This window comes from Diplotaxodon limnothrissa, linkage group LG15 (assembly GCF_057381915.1).
Source record: "Diplotaxodon limnothrissa isolate DT_005_m linkage group LG15, D_limnothrissa_male_GT1.1, whole genome shotgun sequence".
Lineage (NCBI taxonomy): Eukaryota > Metazoa > Chordata > Actinopteri > Cichliformes > Cichlidae > Diplotaxodon > Diplotaxodon limnothrissa.
The window spans coordinates 15,110,411-15,126,853 of NC_140610.1; the positions used below are offsets into that span (position 1 = coordinate 15,110,411).

The 16,443-nt window shown below is 38.0% G+C and overlaps 1 protein-coding gene across 1 annotated transcript in view; it reads left to right on the forward strand.

Annotated features, from left to right (window-relative positions):
- The first annotated feature begins 1,903 nt into the window (after positions 1–1,903).
- kcnk3a (potassium channel, subfamily K, member 3a) overlaps positions 1,904–16,443 on the forward strand; it is a 45,169-nt gene continuing 30,629 nt past the window's right edge. The window contains exon 1 of the mRNA XM_085372454.1: positions 1,904–2,305. Within this exon, the coding sequence (XP_085228580.1) occupies positions 2,023–2,305 (283 nt within the window). The 5' untranslated portion in view covers positions 1,904–2,022. The remainder of the gene's footprint in view (positions 2,306–16,443) is intronic.

Genomic DNA, 16,443 nt, shown 5'->3' on the forward strand with positions numbered 1-16,443 from the left:
TGCAGCAGCCTTCAGGTATGTGGGTCCAGTGAGATATACCATTTCTTGGTTACTTTTAGAGTGACATAATTAGCAAGGAGACAGGCAAAAAGATGTTGGCACTGAAGTACTGCTTTTATAATCTGTATTTTTTCCATGAATAGTTAGTGTAGCTATGAAACCTGGAAGCAGAGTACTTGCAAGATTACAAAAGAGAGAGAGAGGCGATACGTTGCAATGAGTGCACAGCATGCTGCTACAAGTGCACGAGATATAATTAGTTCTTTATTGTTTTATGCAATAAAGATAACTTCCCTTTTACTTTTGGCCTAAACCAGCCAAGCAGAGGTTTTAAAAATAAAAACAATAAAATAAAACGACACTCTTTTTGTTCATGTTCAGAGGATATTATGACTTGTATCCTAAAAGTTTTGCAGGGGTAAGGGGTTGCTTTAGGTAACAAAACCCACATTGTTTAAAGATCATTATATGGTACTTTCAGCTTCTCTGGTATTTCCCAATTGGTTGCGCCAGTGGATGGATCAGCATGTTGATTTTTGATCAGGACTTGGAACTGGCACAAGGAGTACACTAGCTTGTGGCTCCTGAGGCTGTGTTTGCGTATTCCTCTCTGTCACATTTAAGGTGAAAGTGCAAATAAACAAACTCATCTCAAGCCAATGCAGAGCTTTTCAGTATTCATCACAAATTCACTGGCTGACGTTTTAAATCCTTCATATATGCTTTTGTGGTTAGATTTCAGCATGTACAGAGAGATTTTCAGATTTATAGTAAATCAGGTAATAGATCATACTATACATTTCTTCTTTTAGCTGCTCTCTTTAGAAGTTGCCTGAGTTATTCATTCACCCTATCCCAAACATCCTCTGTCCAGCCAATGCTCTGCATGTCCTCCTTTACTACATCCATGAACCTTCTCTGTGGTTTTCCTCTTTTCCTCCTTTTTTTGCAGCTTCATCTTAAACACCCTTTGTCCAATATTTCCATCATCCCTCAACTGTGCATGACCAAGCCACCTTAGGCCTGCCTCTCTAACTTCGTCTCTAATCCGTTTGACCTGAGCTGTCCCCCTGGTATGTTCATTTCTAATCTTGTCATTCCTAGTCACTCCCACCTAAAATCTTAGTATCTTCAGCGCTGCCTCCTGTCTTTGTGTCGGTGCCACTACTTCCAAACTACACATCATAGCAGGTCTCACGTCCATCTTGTAAACCTTTCCTTTCACTCTCGCTGCTGTCCTTCTGTCACAGATCCCCCCCTAACACTCGTCTCCTCTGACTCCACAAGGCAAACAGATAATTCTGTAAATATTTCCAAACTGTTATTGATTGTTAAGTAGCATTTTTTTTTACATTTCATTTATATCTCATTAAAAAAATTTTTCTATAAGAGGTTTTTCTTTAGTGAGAAGTAAACTCTTCACCTCTCTACTAGTGCCTGTAAATCCTGTAAAAACATTTTGCATGTGGATGTCTTGGGTTATTTATATTTTTTTATGATAAACAAAGTAAAAGGAAAAATTAAATAGTCAAAATCAAGTTTTTTTTTCGTTTTTCCTTTTTTCTTGGTTCGCATGTAACGTTTTTTTTCTTGTAACTTAAATACCTTAAATACTTTTTTAAAGTGAGATTATTTATCCTCCATTTCTTTTTCCCTAATGTGGGCATACATTTTTTCGCTGTGCTTCATTAAAGGCTGACGTTTTTTTTTTTTTTTGTAGCATTGGGGCACAGTGTTCTCAGTTTCTCAGTGAGTCCACAGTATTTCATAAGGAGAATTAAAATGGGATTCATGCAGTCGGAGAGAGAGTGTGTGTGTGAGAGAGGTGGGATGGATGCGTGGAGGGGGGTGGGTTGGTGGGTGAGGGAGGCGTGGTGCTGAATGAACAGCTCCTCGGCTCATAAAGTAATCAGAGAGCTCCTCTGCTCCGTCAGAGCAGCACAGCCATGAGCCAGCCGAGTTCCCCGTCCTCAAGACCCGCTCTGACACTCCGCCTGTCCCCCTAACACACACCACACCACCATGAAGAGGCAAAACGTGAGGACCCTCGCCCTCATCATCTGCACCTTCACCTACCTGCTCGTGGGAGCCGCGATCTTCGACGCCCTGGAATCTCAGGAGGAGACGACCCAGAGGATGGAGCTGCACCTGAAGAAAGGGGAGCTGCTCCAGACATTCAACTTGTCCTCGGAGGACTTTGACGAGCTGGAAAAAGTGGTGCTGCAGCTGAAGCCGCACAAAGCCGGCATGCAGTGGAAATTCGCCGGCTCCTTTTACTTCGCCATCACTGTGATCACGACAATAGGTAAGAGAGCAACTTCTTAGATACTCTGCGGAAACTCGGACTTTAGTTTGACTCTCGGTTATTGCACAAAACGAAGAAAATTCGTCTCGACTATCAAATAAACCTGTGGAGCAGTTTTAGATTATTGGGAGTATAAAGACAAAACGCGATTGAATATGAGGGAGGAGGTACCCCGATTTAAGTAATTTTTGTCCAACACTGCTGATCACATTAAAATATGATCACTGCACAATGTCCTGGTCTAATCAGTGATAGCACAGATGAAAGAAACAGAGCATAAAATATCATGTTATTTAAAAACATATCAATGCAACAGGTTTATAATAAAATAGATACAGCCAAATCTGCCAGGAGACATGAAAACCGAGTATTTTAAGAGTATATGAAGGTAGCATGTGTGTGTGTGTGTGGGGTGGGGGTGGGGGGGGGGTGTCTTTAACCATAAGGGTTTAAATAATTTATATTTGTTTTATTCATAGTTAGGGAAATATACTTAATGTGATTGCTACATTTCTGGAAGACTACTGAGGGGCAGGCTTATCCGAGAGTTGTGCCTCAATATCACCAGTCCTTATGAATACGTGTGTGAGGAAGGTGGGAGAACATTTGGAAAACTTCTGCTGTCAGGAAATACCAAAGGTAACGTAGGAGTGCTGTGCCTGAATCAAAAAAACAAAAACAAAAAAGTAACCAAAAAGTCAGGTTAGAGCTCACTGGGAAAGCAAGCTTTGGATGTTACATCAGCTGGAAGTGGCCACATTTATTTTGAGTTCCAGCATTATAGAGGATCATTTAAAAGTCAGATTTGAAGCCAATGAGTGCGTAAACGTTAAGTGCAAACTTCTCGCCAAAGAATTCTTTTGCTCACAACTTTGTCATTAGACATGAGCTTCAAAAATCTGAAAATCTCTCTGTACATGTTGAGACACAATATGAAGGATTTAAAACTTCAGCCAGTGAATTTGTGATGAATACTGAAAAGCTCTGCATTATTGGGACCTTCATTTGCCTCTTCATTTGTGCTCAAATGCATTTCTCCTGTTCCGAAGGGTCCAAGGACAACACCACAAGCCTGGCAGCTCTTTACTCAATTTTTATCAGGCTTGAAAATTAACCTGTTTGCTTTAGTGGTTTCACTGGAGGTCAGCTTTACTCATTTTCCTCCATAGCACTCTCCGTGCTTTACTCAGTCTGACATCATATCAGAAAAATGGAACTAAAAAAAAACAACTTTAATTACTGTAATGAATCAAATTGTCTTGTGATCTGAGGCCAGGTTTACATCAGCTCATTTTGCTTTTAAAAGAGTTATAACCATTTGTTTTATCATTATGCTCAAAATAGCCATGAGAAAGTGCATCAGAGTGAAAGGAGGGGTGGTATTGATGCAAATACAGAGAATTATCACCAAATTTGCAGCTCCCTGCAGCTTTAGCACATCCTTCACTGTAAATCTGTCTATACAGTAGATTACGGCTGCAACAGGTAGCTCTACTCAGTGTAGGTTCTTTAAAATGCAATTATACCCATTGAGAATGATTGAATTCCCATTGAGATCACAATGACATCTTTTACAGGAGAGAAAAGTCGAGGTGGAAGTTGCATACAATCACAATCACTCTACAAAGTCTGGATTTCCAGGTTGTCAGTTCAGACAAAATATCCTCTGTACAAGGGGGAAAGTGAGAAAATGCTGGTTTCCCCACATAATTCACGCCATAAAACACACAGTTAGTAACTTGTGGATGACTATGGTAGGTCATTTAGCAGCTGATGAGTCACATACTTCCCCAGTGATTTGGTAGAGACATAAAACAATGATAAAAAGCAGCGAATGTTAAATAAGTTAAATATTTAGAAAAGTTAAAGCACTGTGCAACAAATTGTTGATCTTTTTTGATATTGCCTGAATTTTCAAAGAGTCTTTAAACAGTCCACTGTTCACAGACTTAATGCTTTTCCCTGACATACTGAAATAGCAGAAGTAATGGAGCAATTGATTAGCTTCTGTGTGAACCATGCGTGCACTTAAAGGCTGTTTTAAAACTGCACATTTTGCAATTAAGAAAAACAATTGTACTACCATAGTAAAAAATGGTTTGCATATTAATATATACCAATAAAATGTTTCATTAGATACTAATAATTCAAAAACCATATCCAATATAAGTCATAAACCATAGTTCTTAAACAGATAAGCTACCTCTGTTACTAGACAGCGAAAGTGGCAAATTCAGATTGTTTGCTCATAAAGTCATATTTTTATAGATTACACCACCTCATTTATTTCTATACATTTTTTAAAAAGGCTTCACTGTCTCCCTACATCACATTGTCCTTATCTGTCAGAAGCTGTTCTTATCTTCATCTCCTATCTGAGTCTTCCTCCTGTATTTAGTGGCCGGGGCAGCAATGACTATTGATCTGTGACTTGTAACCCTATCAGATGCAGGCAACTAATTGCACACTACCCCAGCCCCCGGGTGGCTGTAACTGCATTCTGTAATTGCGAGCCTCGAGGCTGCTACAAATACAGTGATTGGCGTTTCAGTCTGCCATTAAGTATTAATGACAACACCAGAGCCTCGCTGTTCCACTGGACTCCTGGCACATGAAATCAACAGTACGGACACTGTACTGTACACATAATATCACGCAGCCGTGGCTTATAGCAAAGTCCAAATATTGCTTCAGGATATGAGAGTGGAACGCCTAATTTGTTAAGCTGAAGCGTAAAAATAGACAAGAACCTCTTAATTCCTCGCTTATTCTTTGAATCTATAATTAAAGTCATTTTCAGAATGAGGCCTCAGAGCTCAGTATGATGTGCAAACAGCTCAGTATCAAGAATAAAATGGGGAATTTTCCATGTCAACTGCCAGCTAGCACATGACAGAATCAGTCCCTGCAAGCCATAATGATAATTTAAGATAAATCAATGAGCCACAATATTAAAATCACTGAAAGGAGAAGGTAATAACAGGGATCATCTTGATACAATGTAATGTTGTGCTAAATACCCCAAATGACTTAAAAACATTTCAAAGACTTTGAGTAATTGACTCGTCTGTGAGATACACCTTTAAAAGCCCAGTACATTAAGTTCCCACCCTGACCTTCAGGAAAAAAAGGCCCTACAGTCAGAACACTCTTCAAGGTATAATATGTTGACTTACACTATAGAAGTCTTTGTGTAACAAGCAATATGATATCACTGTATGATTACACAAGCCAAATTAAACGGTTGGTTCCCCGGAATTACGCTCACACATTCACTGAATTGACTTTCACTGAATCCAGACAGAATTCTGCAGAAAGAAAACAAATGATATTTATTGTTCTCACAAGTTTGAAAAACACGTTTAAAAAGCAAAAATAAAAAACTAAGAATTTTTCTATTAGTGTTGTATGGAAGGCCATTTCCGCCACAAAAATAAAAGTATCCATAACTCGAAATTTTGACTTACTAATTAAAAATTTTGAGAAAAGTAACTAGAAATTTCGAGTTAGCTCTGCCAATCAGTAATCTACGTGAATGACGTCATTTTCCTGTAACCCGGCAGGGTATGGTGCAGAGGAATGCACACTCAAAACCAGATCGCAACAAGTTGGCCCTTTCAAGAGTACATTTGCTGATAGTAACACCATGTGATTCAGCTAATAACACAAGGATTTCATTATTTGTGAAGCCCCGCTGAAAATACTCAGCAACTTGTGCATTCATGACTGGCTATAATACTGGTAGCTTAGCTGTAGCATTTGTAGCTGAGGGCTTCAGCTTCCAGGTACCAAGGAAATGACATCATTCACGTAGATTACTGATTGGCAGCGCTGAATCGAAATTTCAAGTAACTTTTCTCAACATTGATGTTTTTGGATGTTTGATAGAAATCACATTTGGTGTCACATATACAGTGAAAGCTGCTCACATCGCAGATGCACAAGATGTTCTTCAACACTGGTCCTGTGATGCACAGCAACAGACAGAGACCAATTTCTGCAAACTACAATCTTTTAATCAGCCTAATCAGGATGTTGTAGTGTCTAAATGGAACAGAAATGAAATCATCTGGCACCGAACCACAACAGCAGTCGCATCAAGGCACTTCATTCTGTAAGATAGTTCTCCTACAATAATAGAGAGAAAACCCAACAATCAGACAACCCACTTTGAGCAAACACCAGGCGACAGTGGGAATGAAAAAATACCTTTTAACAGAAAGAAATCTCCAGCAAAACCAGGTCCAGGTAGGTACTTTGCTGTGACTGGTCGTGGTAAAAAAGACAGCAAAAGTAAACAAAAAATCAACTGACCACACAGCTGAACAGACAGAGCTGTGAGTAAAACAGGACGCATCTGACCCATCACTAGGTTCAGATTTTGTGACATCACTGGCACCTCACCCCTACTTATATGGTCTTTGAAACACCGTAATAAACTTTATAATAACTTCCCAAATAATGTTTATAGGTGCACAAAATACCATTAAGCTGCAATTTTTTTAAGTTTTAGAAGATTTTGTTTTTGTAAATTTGTAGCTTTACAAAGATCTAATATTTTCATGCAAACTAAATATTAACCAACTGATCAACATTATTTACCACAATTCCTTTTTAACACTATAAAACAAGCTGGTGCATTTTAATTTAATGCAGTTCTGAGTGTCAAGACAAACCTACAATTGAAATGAGACTTTTTTCCCCTTTGTTTTAACATCCCTAACACTAGCAACACCTTGGTGACATCACAGCCTGGAAACGCATCAGGCCCAGCTTTAAGGGCTTTCATTGCAGGAAGTAGTCATGCTGCTCTTTGCACCAGTCAGTGTTTATAAATCCAGACAGCTTCACAAAAGCTAACGCAAAGCTGGATAGCATAGTGGCGTGGACTGGGTTTAACTGGGGCCTTTCTGTGTGGAGTTTGCCCCATGACAGCTGGGATAGACCCTGATAAGGATAAGTGGAAGAGAATGAATGGATAATACAAGGCTAAATTGTAATTAGATTACATCCAAGATGTATTACAAAACTGCATTTTTTCACCTTCTTGTTCAGTTACATCCACCTAAAGCCTGCATAAAAGTGACTGGTCAGTGGAAGTGGAGCTACAGGCAAACTGCAAGGCTTCTTTTACCTCTACTTCCTGTCCTTTAAAATCTTGTCTCCTACCTACATATTCACGTGCATGACTTTATAGAGATTAACGGTATTGTTAATTCACCAATAACAATAACTTTTCTCTAGCCACTCTTTAACTACATACTGAAAAGAAAAATGTTGTTTTATATGTTCATAAAATAATTATTACAATATATTTAGATTAGCTGTCTTAAACACTTGGACCACCTAAAAGAAAAAGAAACAAGCCTTTTCTAAAACATGTCCTATAATGGTGTGCCGTCTCTGACCCAATGACAGCTTGGACAAGCTCAAGCCTTCTCATAAGCCTGAATTTAATCAGCAATCAGTGGAAGAAATCTTTCTTTGCAGTTGCTGCTTCCTCTCTCCAACACCATCATATAAATAACTACAATTTTCTGAGGTGATATAATCATGCAAAAAGTCTCATAAAAGACGGGAAATTCAACAGGAACATGTCCCAGTAACTCTGAATAAACCGCAGACCTCACTGTGAGTTATGGAGCTGGTTCTTACAGATGTAATACTCTCATTAAAAGCACACTCTTCAGTAGATCACTCACTAGAATGAGGAAAACATAACTGGAAAGAGAAGAAAAAAATATGCAGGACAGAAGAAAAATGCATGAACGAGCTAATTGAAAATGAATAAATAAAAACCATTTCAACTTCAAATTCTTGTTGATTGAAGTTTTTTTCCTCCCACATGTGTAATATCATATCATGTACCTCAAAAAAATAAAATAAAATAAAAAACCAAAACCTTGGTTGTACTGCTATGACTCACTTGGTCAAGCAGGCAACCCATACACCGTAAGGCTAGGTTTGAATCTCCACTGTCCTATCTCAAAAATAGTTAAAAAGACCCCCCAAAATCAACATCTGTATTTTCTTTTCATGTCTTTCATTGGGCTATGTCCACTTCGGTCTGCAAACTATTTTCTGCAACTGTATTATTTAGGTGAATGATGCAAAAAGTTAGTTTTTATTTTGCATTTTCAGCAGAAAATTCAATATTTCAAAAGAGGAAAAAAACTAATAAAAAAATAAGCATCTCTTTTCCTCAGGATCATCTAATATCTAATCCCTGATGTCATTAACCTTCGCTTTGGGCTCATAAAAACATTTTTCTTTTGAATAGGATCTAAACCCACATGTTTATAGTTAGAAAACCATTACTTCAAAAAAAAAAAAGAGCATGTTTTGCTTGGACTTTTATGACAGTGAATCACCTCTTGTTAAATAGTTCTTGTATAAAGATCATTTGGCTGTTTGCCTATTGTTGATTCAGTAGACGTGAGCTCATTGTCTCAATAGAGACACATCATCATCTGTATTCTTTAAATCTTTAATCTTCTGAGGAGAAAGAAACTGAATCCAAATGTGTGCGGGACATGCTGTCTCTACTAGTCATTATAATCCCAAGATAAAGCCTTGGAGTGTTAAGGAGAATCCCCTAGTTTGTTTGCAGGACATACTCTGCCATCACATTAAAAGTGGCTTGGATCACAGTGCTGAAAGCCCTTCCAGCGCTGGTTTAGTTACTCTGTCACCAGCAGTACATCAGTTCTTGATGTGCTGGGCAGTTACCAAGTGCGTAAGCACATTAGTGTATGCATGTGACGTATGCTGCTGCTTAAAATGAGCAGGCGTGCTCAGCAAATCCTCGCTGGGTCAATGACTCTAATGTTTCTATATGTGGGCTGGAACTGAATAAAATATCGGATCATTTCTCTATCTCCATTGCTGGCAGCAGTTTGATTTGGCAGCAGGCACGAACCCGTCTTTTAGCTGTTGCATAATTACGCACGAGGGCACGTGTTGAATTATTAATGCAATTAATTACTTACATTAGAATCACCATTATTATTCAGTCAGCTTAAGAGGTTAGTGCAGTAAGTGGTTGAGTGCACAAAGAACGTAACTCTCAGTGGATGTTCCTCGTGGGCGCACCGAGACGAATACTTCAGCTCTTCTCAGAGGAGAGCGGAGAAAGTGTCGGCTCTGGGAAGATAAAAGAAGGTGAAGAGACAAGTGAAAAGACATCAGCAAAGATAAAAACAATTATTTATGTATTTATTTATTTATTTTTGTTTGACAAATAGTGAACTTTAAAACAAATTTTTTTGTTAATTTTGAATTTTACTCCACGTTTCAGTCCAGAGGTGTTACCAAGAAATCATTTTCCACCTGTTTTCTTCCGGTTTTCTTATTCAGTGACAGTGGCTGGAGCCTGCCTACATGAGGCGCACAAATACCTACAACTTAAAAAAAATGATTGTACCATCTGCAAGGCTAATGACTCAAAAAGTCATTGGTGTTATGGCCGATGTGATCCCATCTTAGTGTTTGACATGTGCAGTTCCCACTCATTTTGTAGTGAAAGTTTTAACTGAATTCCTAAAACATCAATATGAGAATAGAAAACTGGATGCATATCTCCGTCCACTAGTGTTATGCAAGCTCCTTAAGGTCCAAACTCTCTGTGGGTGCCACTCATGGATGAATTAAGGAGAACTGGATACTAAAAATGGTGTCTGCTTGCTTGAATGAAAATTGTTCGCCTGGAGCCCAAAAAGTTTCCAGCTTTGAGGTTTGCTTGTGCAGCAAACTGCACATATGCATTAGTGTTTTCCCTCAGTGGCCCTGAGTGTGGGTTTCTGCTTCCTCTGCTGGCTTTACGTTATGACGCACTAGCATTTATATAGTGCTTTTGTAGTCTTACTGCCCACTAAAAGTGCTTTAGAATACAGGCCACATTTAGTCATACATTTCATTCATACTTTATTCTATAGTCATTAATGACTTCATCTACCTCACGTACTTAATGAAGTTAGTATGTGAGCTAATGATATCATGAAAGAAACAACGTTTATGGGGGGAGAAAAAGAAGAGTAAAGATGCATACTGTATGAGTGTGAGGGAGGCTATACGGTAGTTGCCACATTACACCCTTCTGGTGTTTTCACTGGCCACAATTTTTACCCATGTCAACTAAACCAAGTCATAGAAATTCCTGGCCTGCATCTGCACATACCTGCAGACTTAGACATAGACAAAATTCAGGCAGTCCTGCTGCAGCAGATGTACAGTATAACATCCAACACCATGCAGGCTTCCTTTACGAACATTTGTGAAAGAAACGCTCATTCTAAACAACAACTAACTTCCAGTGTAGTACTGTAATAGGATGCCACCAGTGCAACAAGTCAGTTTGTGAAATTTCTTCCATATCAGACATGAGTTTCCGACCTCCTTTGGCATTAACATCAGCACAAAAACTGTGCATCAGGAGCTTCATGGCATGGGCCGAGCAGCTGCTGTAGATGGCAACCATAGAAAATGGTTTGTGCAATTAAAAATAGGATGAATTATGAGTAATAACTTAATGACAAATATGCACAAGATGAGTATCCGCTATGCTTTTCTAGCACATGTGCATGTCGCACCAATTCAAATTCAAATTCAAATTCAAATTTTATTTGTCACGTACACAGTCATACACAGTACGATATGCAGTGAAATGCTTAGACAACTGCTCGTGACCTAACGAAAAAAAAAGGAAAAGGTTATGAATAAGATAGGAAATAAATATGAAAAATTAAAAAGGGTAAATTTAACTAGGAAGGAATAAAATATAAAAAATTAAGGTTAAAAATGAAATAACTGTACAACACAAATTAGAATGAAGGGTAAATTTAACTGGGAAAGAATAAGATAAAATATATAAGTTGAAAATAAAATAACTGTACAACAAAATACACAATACACAGTATAGAACTATATAAGAATGTATGATTTACCAATTTACCAGATGCCCATGACAAACTAACAAAATAACTCAATGACAAAATAAAGAATTTATTTTAAGTGTCAAAATTTATGCAAAATTCATTTTCATATGGATTTATATGCACAAACTGAATGCTTGACAAAAACACAATAAACATGTAGAGCACACAGTCTTCTGTGACAAGTCACGTGTCTAATCACATTCAAGAAATCCTTTTTTAATCACATTAAAAAGGGAACAAGCTTTATTTTGGTTTGCAGCCTTTTTCATCCTTCAGGTCGCTTTGCACTTTATTAATAACTAATCAAGATCATGTGTTTTCTCTAAATTAAGGGGAAGAAGACACGTAAGATGACAGCTGTATTCCATATTAACACTTGAATTATTTTTAATGCTGTTGATGCATAAATGATTTTTAATGAATCCTTGTTTTTTTTATTATTTCAAAATATCAACGTTGCTCTTATAATGAGAACTCCCGAAACACAGTTTTCAAATGAAAAATAGTCAAATATTATAAAACTCATTTACAGCAAATAAAGAAAGAATAGTTATAATCAACCAGAGTGGTTTTAGTTTACAGTTTAATTGAATTAGCGGTGAACTGATCCCGATGCTGCTGGGGAACAGCTGCTATCTTTTCGGAGATTTCGGGGATAAGGTAACTTTAACTCTTCTGTGCTTCTACAGAAGGTCCCCCAAACAGAACAAATTACCTTACATAACCCAGTGTTGCACTCTGAATGTTGGGCTCTGCCCTCCAAACCTATCATGCAGACACACTTGGATGTAATGTGACATACACCTTGAAAAAAAAAGACAACCCTTTCCACTTCTCATTTTTACAGGAGTGACATAATACCAGTGTGTTTCCATAGCACATACCAGTTCCAAGCCATAAAGATCACAGCAAAAAGTGTGTATATGCATGTTAGTAATAAAACAAATGATTAGACTGAGAGTCAGTCAGACAGACAGTGTGTTCACAGGGTCGTCTTTGAAAGCCTGAAGAGTTGAACGGATGACTAAGCTTTCTTTGTTTTATTCGTCCAGCTCTGTGTCACTGAGGTTACAAGCAGATCACAAATCTGGAAAGGAAGACAGCTGAATAAGGCACACTGGTTAATGCAGATGATGGGGTCACTGAGGGAGACATCATCAAAAAAGGAGAAATATTACATAGAAGCCTCTGTGTAGGTTTTCAAATTGATATAATGTCAACTTTTGAGTCCTCCCACCTGATGCGTCTTTGTTTTCCAGTTTGTTTCAAGCAAAATCAGTTAAATAATCTCTATTATCTTAATTGGCCATGTTCTGATGCCTCCGTAAAGTCCCAATCACTGTGAACAGTGAGTTTAGCTGAAAAATACATTTTACTCTCACTTCCAGTCAAGCAAAGTTATGTAATATACTCCCAGACTCATACTTCCAGTAGTCTTAGTATGAACATATGATTAGAAACTGTAGTATCTCATTGAGCGGATGTGGCTCACTAATGCCGAGCTCATGTGACATACTGCAATGCACATAAAAATCCCACTGAAAGAGAGATAGCTCCTTTTAAATCCCCTCGTCTCCTTGTGGTGATGCTAAATATTGTTGTATTGATCTATAATGGACTTATGGTAATGATCGATGTTTTTCCTCAGGAAGCCGCAAACAATTGTGAGCTATAATAACATAAAGCTTGACTTCACTTTGTGGTCGCTGCTAATTATCTGCAATTACACGGTTATAAGTAAAGGGGTAGCTTCCCAAACAGGTTTTCTAAATAGAGATGAATGTAATGTTTTCCCTTTTGTCATGTGCTGGTGGAAGTGATGAATTGTCTGAACTCCCACAGAGTTGGTGTTCTTTTGGTTTACATCTGATGCCACCCATTGTTTGGATGGAAAGCTTTTAGAAGCCAGAGTGGCGGGCTGGTATTTATAATTCCGTTTCAATGATTTCATGTTGTTCTTTGCGTTACCATGTGACTTTTCCCCAAAATTCGCCCTGTAATTTATGATAGTGTATTTTGCATCCATGTTTAAAGCAAATCTGTCCTAACATTCTGCAGATTAAAGTGCACACTTTCTACTCATTTTCAGTTCCATGTTTTTTATTTGTGGACTCTACTGGAGTACAGTCAAGCGCTGTTCAGCATCTGTTTGTAACAAACTGTTTAACCTGTTCTCATTCTAAGCCAACCTTCTTCTGATTTGTCACCCTTTCAAACAAAACATTTAAGCAGGATGTGGGTGGGGCTTCTGTGCTTACAGAAAGGACTGTGTTCCTCAGCCATGTGCCTGAAATCCATAATAGGAATACATACATATATATTATATATAATATAATATATGCGTTTTAGAGGAGCCTGAAGCCTGAGCCCTTTGGCTCACAGGGGCTTCTTGCACATATGTGTTTTGACCCACTCTTCTTCACAAGACTGCTTCAGCTCATTGAGGTTTGTGGCTAGTTTTTTATGCACAGTGCTCTTAAGGTCACACTACAGAATTTCAGTCAGGTCGAATTCTTTGACTTGGGCTAATGATATTGCAAAATCTATTGCTTCTTTTCTGTTTTTAGCCATTCTCTTGTACATTTGCTGTTGTGTTCGGGATCATTCTGATTTTCCATGACTCACTACTGGCTAAGTTTTGGCTGCGCGAAAGATGGCCTTTTTGACTCTTGAATACTTTGGTATACAGAGGAGTTTGTGGTTCCTTCAATGACTGCAAGGTGCCCTGGTCCTGTGGCTGCTATGCTATGTTTGGTTTTCCCAACATGTGATGCTGTGCATTATGGCCAACTATCTCCACTTTGGCTTGGTCTGTCTAAAGGACCTTTTTCCAGAAGTACTGTGATTTGTTTAGATGAGACTTTGGAAACTTAAGATGTGTTGCCATGTTCTTTTCAGAGAGGCAATCCTTCCAAACAAGCCGTACTTGTTGAGTCTTTTTCTAATTGTGCTGTTATGAACTTAAACATTTAAAATGCTAACTGCCCGTGGAGTCTGAGATGTAGCTTGTGGAGTTGTTGAAGAGTCTCTGAGCTTTGTAAAGTAAGACCTTGGGGTGAATTTACAGCAGTCCACTCCTGGGAAGAGTGGACTGCTGATACCAGCAAAGTCCGCAAAACTTCTGCCTTTATAAAGGTTATTAACTGCATCTGATTCGCAGCACCTGTCTGCTACTTGCCCACTTAATTCCTGTGGTCACAGTAAGTTTTCACTCGGCTCTATATACTCTCTTCTGTTTCATATGACTGTAGGTCTGTTTGACTGTTAGCTGACTTCTTTACTATTAAAGGTAAACCAACAATCAGTTGTCAGTCAAAGATCTCTTTTCTGCCTTCGCGATATTATTGGCTGATGTAACTTTAAATTAAATACGAAATATTCAGAAATTTTAGTCAAAGTGTTTGAAAGTTGGCCAAACTTTCTCTGTTATGAATTGGGTTAAGCAAGTAACCAGCTTTTTAATTATGATGGCAGCACGCCACATAAACGAACTTTTACAAGACATTTTGCATCTAAATTTCAATGTTTCAAATTAAAAATACAGCACTGTATGTTCTTTGCATTAGTAATGAAGATGCAAACCTTTACACTCAACCACAGGCACAAACTAAGTGCATAAATACTGAAAGATGCGCAGCTGTTACTGGCTGAGGCAAGTTGTTGCTGGTTTGGATCTGAAGGAGTTAGGTCTGAGAAAGTTGATAGAAGTCACTCTCATTGCTGTTGCTGCTGCTTCGTTCACATGACCAGCCAATGTTTACCTATTGTGCGTCTGCTTTATGCTCCACTGCCTCTATGGAAAGTTGAGTACTTGCCTGACTCTCTAAACAAAACATGACATTGTATTTTTTAGACTTTATATCCCAGCAGGAGCTGGCTGGAGTTTAACCAAATAAAATAGTACACAGTAGTGAGATCTCCCACTGATTCTGTTCCAGAGTATAAATATACAGGATACAGCATGAAATCTTTTCTATATTGGGGTAAACTGGCTGTGTTATGGTTTATTTGATCAGAAATATGAACTCTTTCCTGTGTTTTTTCTCCAAATGTAAGAATGCCTATAATCTCATATCCTGCAATATTGAATTATGAGCCTCTTTCACAACCCAGAGCTTTTAGTGAGCGCTGGGCACTGCTGCTCGATTAATGTCCTAATCCTTCCATTGGAAATTTGAGATTAACTGAGATGTGTCCTAGCTTCATCAGACACTAAATATGTATTACAACTCAACACTGTAACAATGTAAAGAAATATTTCAGGGTGCATTGGAAAGAATTTGTGGGATTATACTGTTTGTCTGTGACAGTTTTTAAAATAAATTCTAAATGTAAAATATTGTTGTTAGATTTGCTAATTAACTCTGTTGGGAATGTGATTTATTTTAGTTTGTCTGTTTTTTTGTTTCTTAAAGTCAGGGACATGAGAAAAGCCTAACTCAGACCTTTGTGGGGAAATCTACATTATAACTTAGGATGTCACCGGAAAACCCTCCAACCTTATGCTTTAATCTTCCACGTAGTCAGATCTGTACCTTCTCAGAACTCTAACTATACATCGGGTCCACGCAAGCTACAATGACTAAATGGCATGGAAGGTAACAGCGTAGGGTTAAAAAGTGTTTCGACTTATGTTGTAAAATATAATATGGATTTCCTGCAGAAGTCTAAATCAGGCTAAATGCCTGGAGTCAGTCTTGATCCAGATTTGCTCTGAATTCAGGGTCAGATTCTTTACCATTGAATAGAATAGAATAGAATTCAACTTTATTGTCATTGCACATGCACAGGTACAGGGCAACGAAATGCAGTTTGCATCCATCCAGAAGTGCTTTAGTGATATAGATATATTACAATATATATTAGCAATAATATAGATATGTGAGTATATTACAGAAATGGGTCTATTATGGTATGTTATAATGTACACGGTATGAAGTATGTTGTGAATATTCTATAACTATAAGTATGTACAGGCTGTAGTGAGTACAAGCTATGTACAGGATATGAACAGGATATAAATATGAAAAACTATACAGAATATGAAATAAATAACTTTACAGAATCTGGGATATACAGCTATACAGAAATGGGAACTATGCAAGTTGTAAACAGTTGTAGGATTAAAGATTATCGAATGTACAGAATGATTATTTACACAGAGCTATACAGTAGTGCAGTTAAGATAAGTGAGGGTGTAGATAG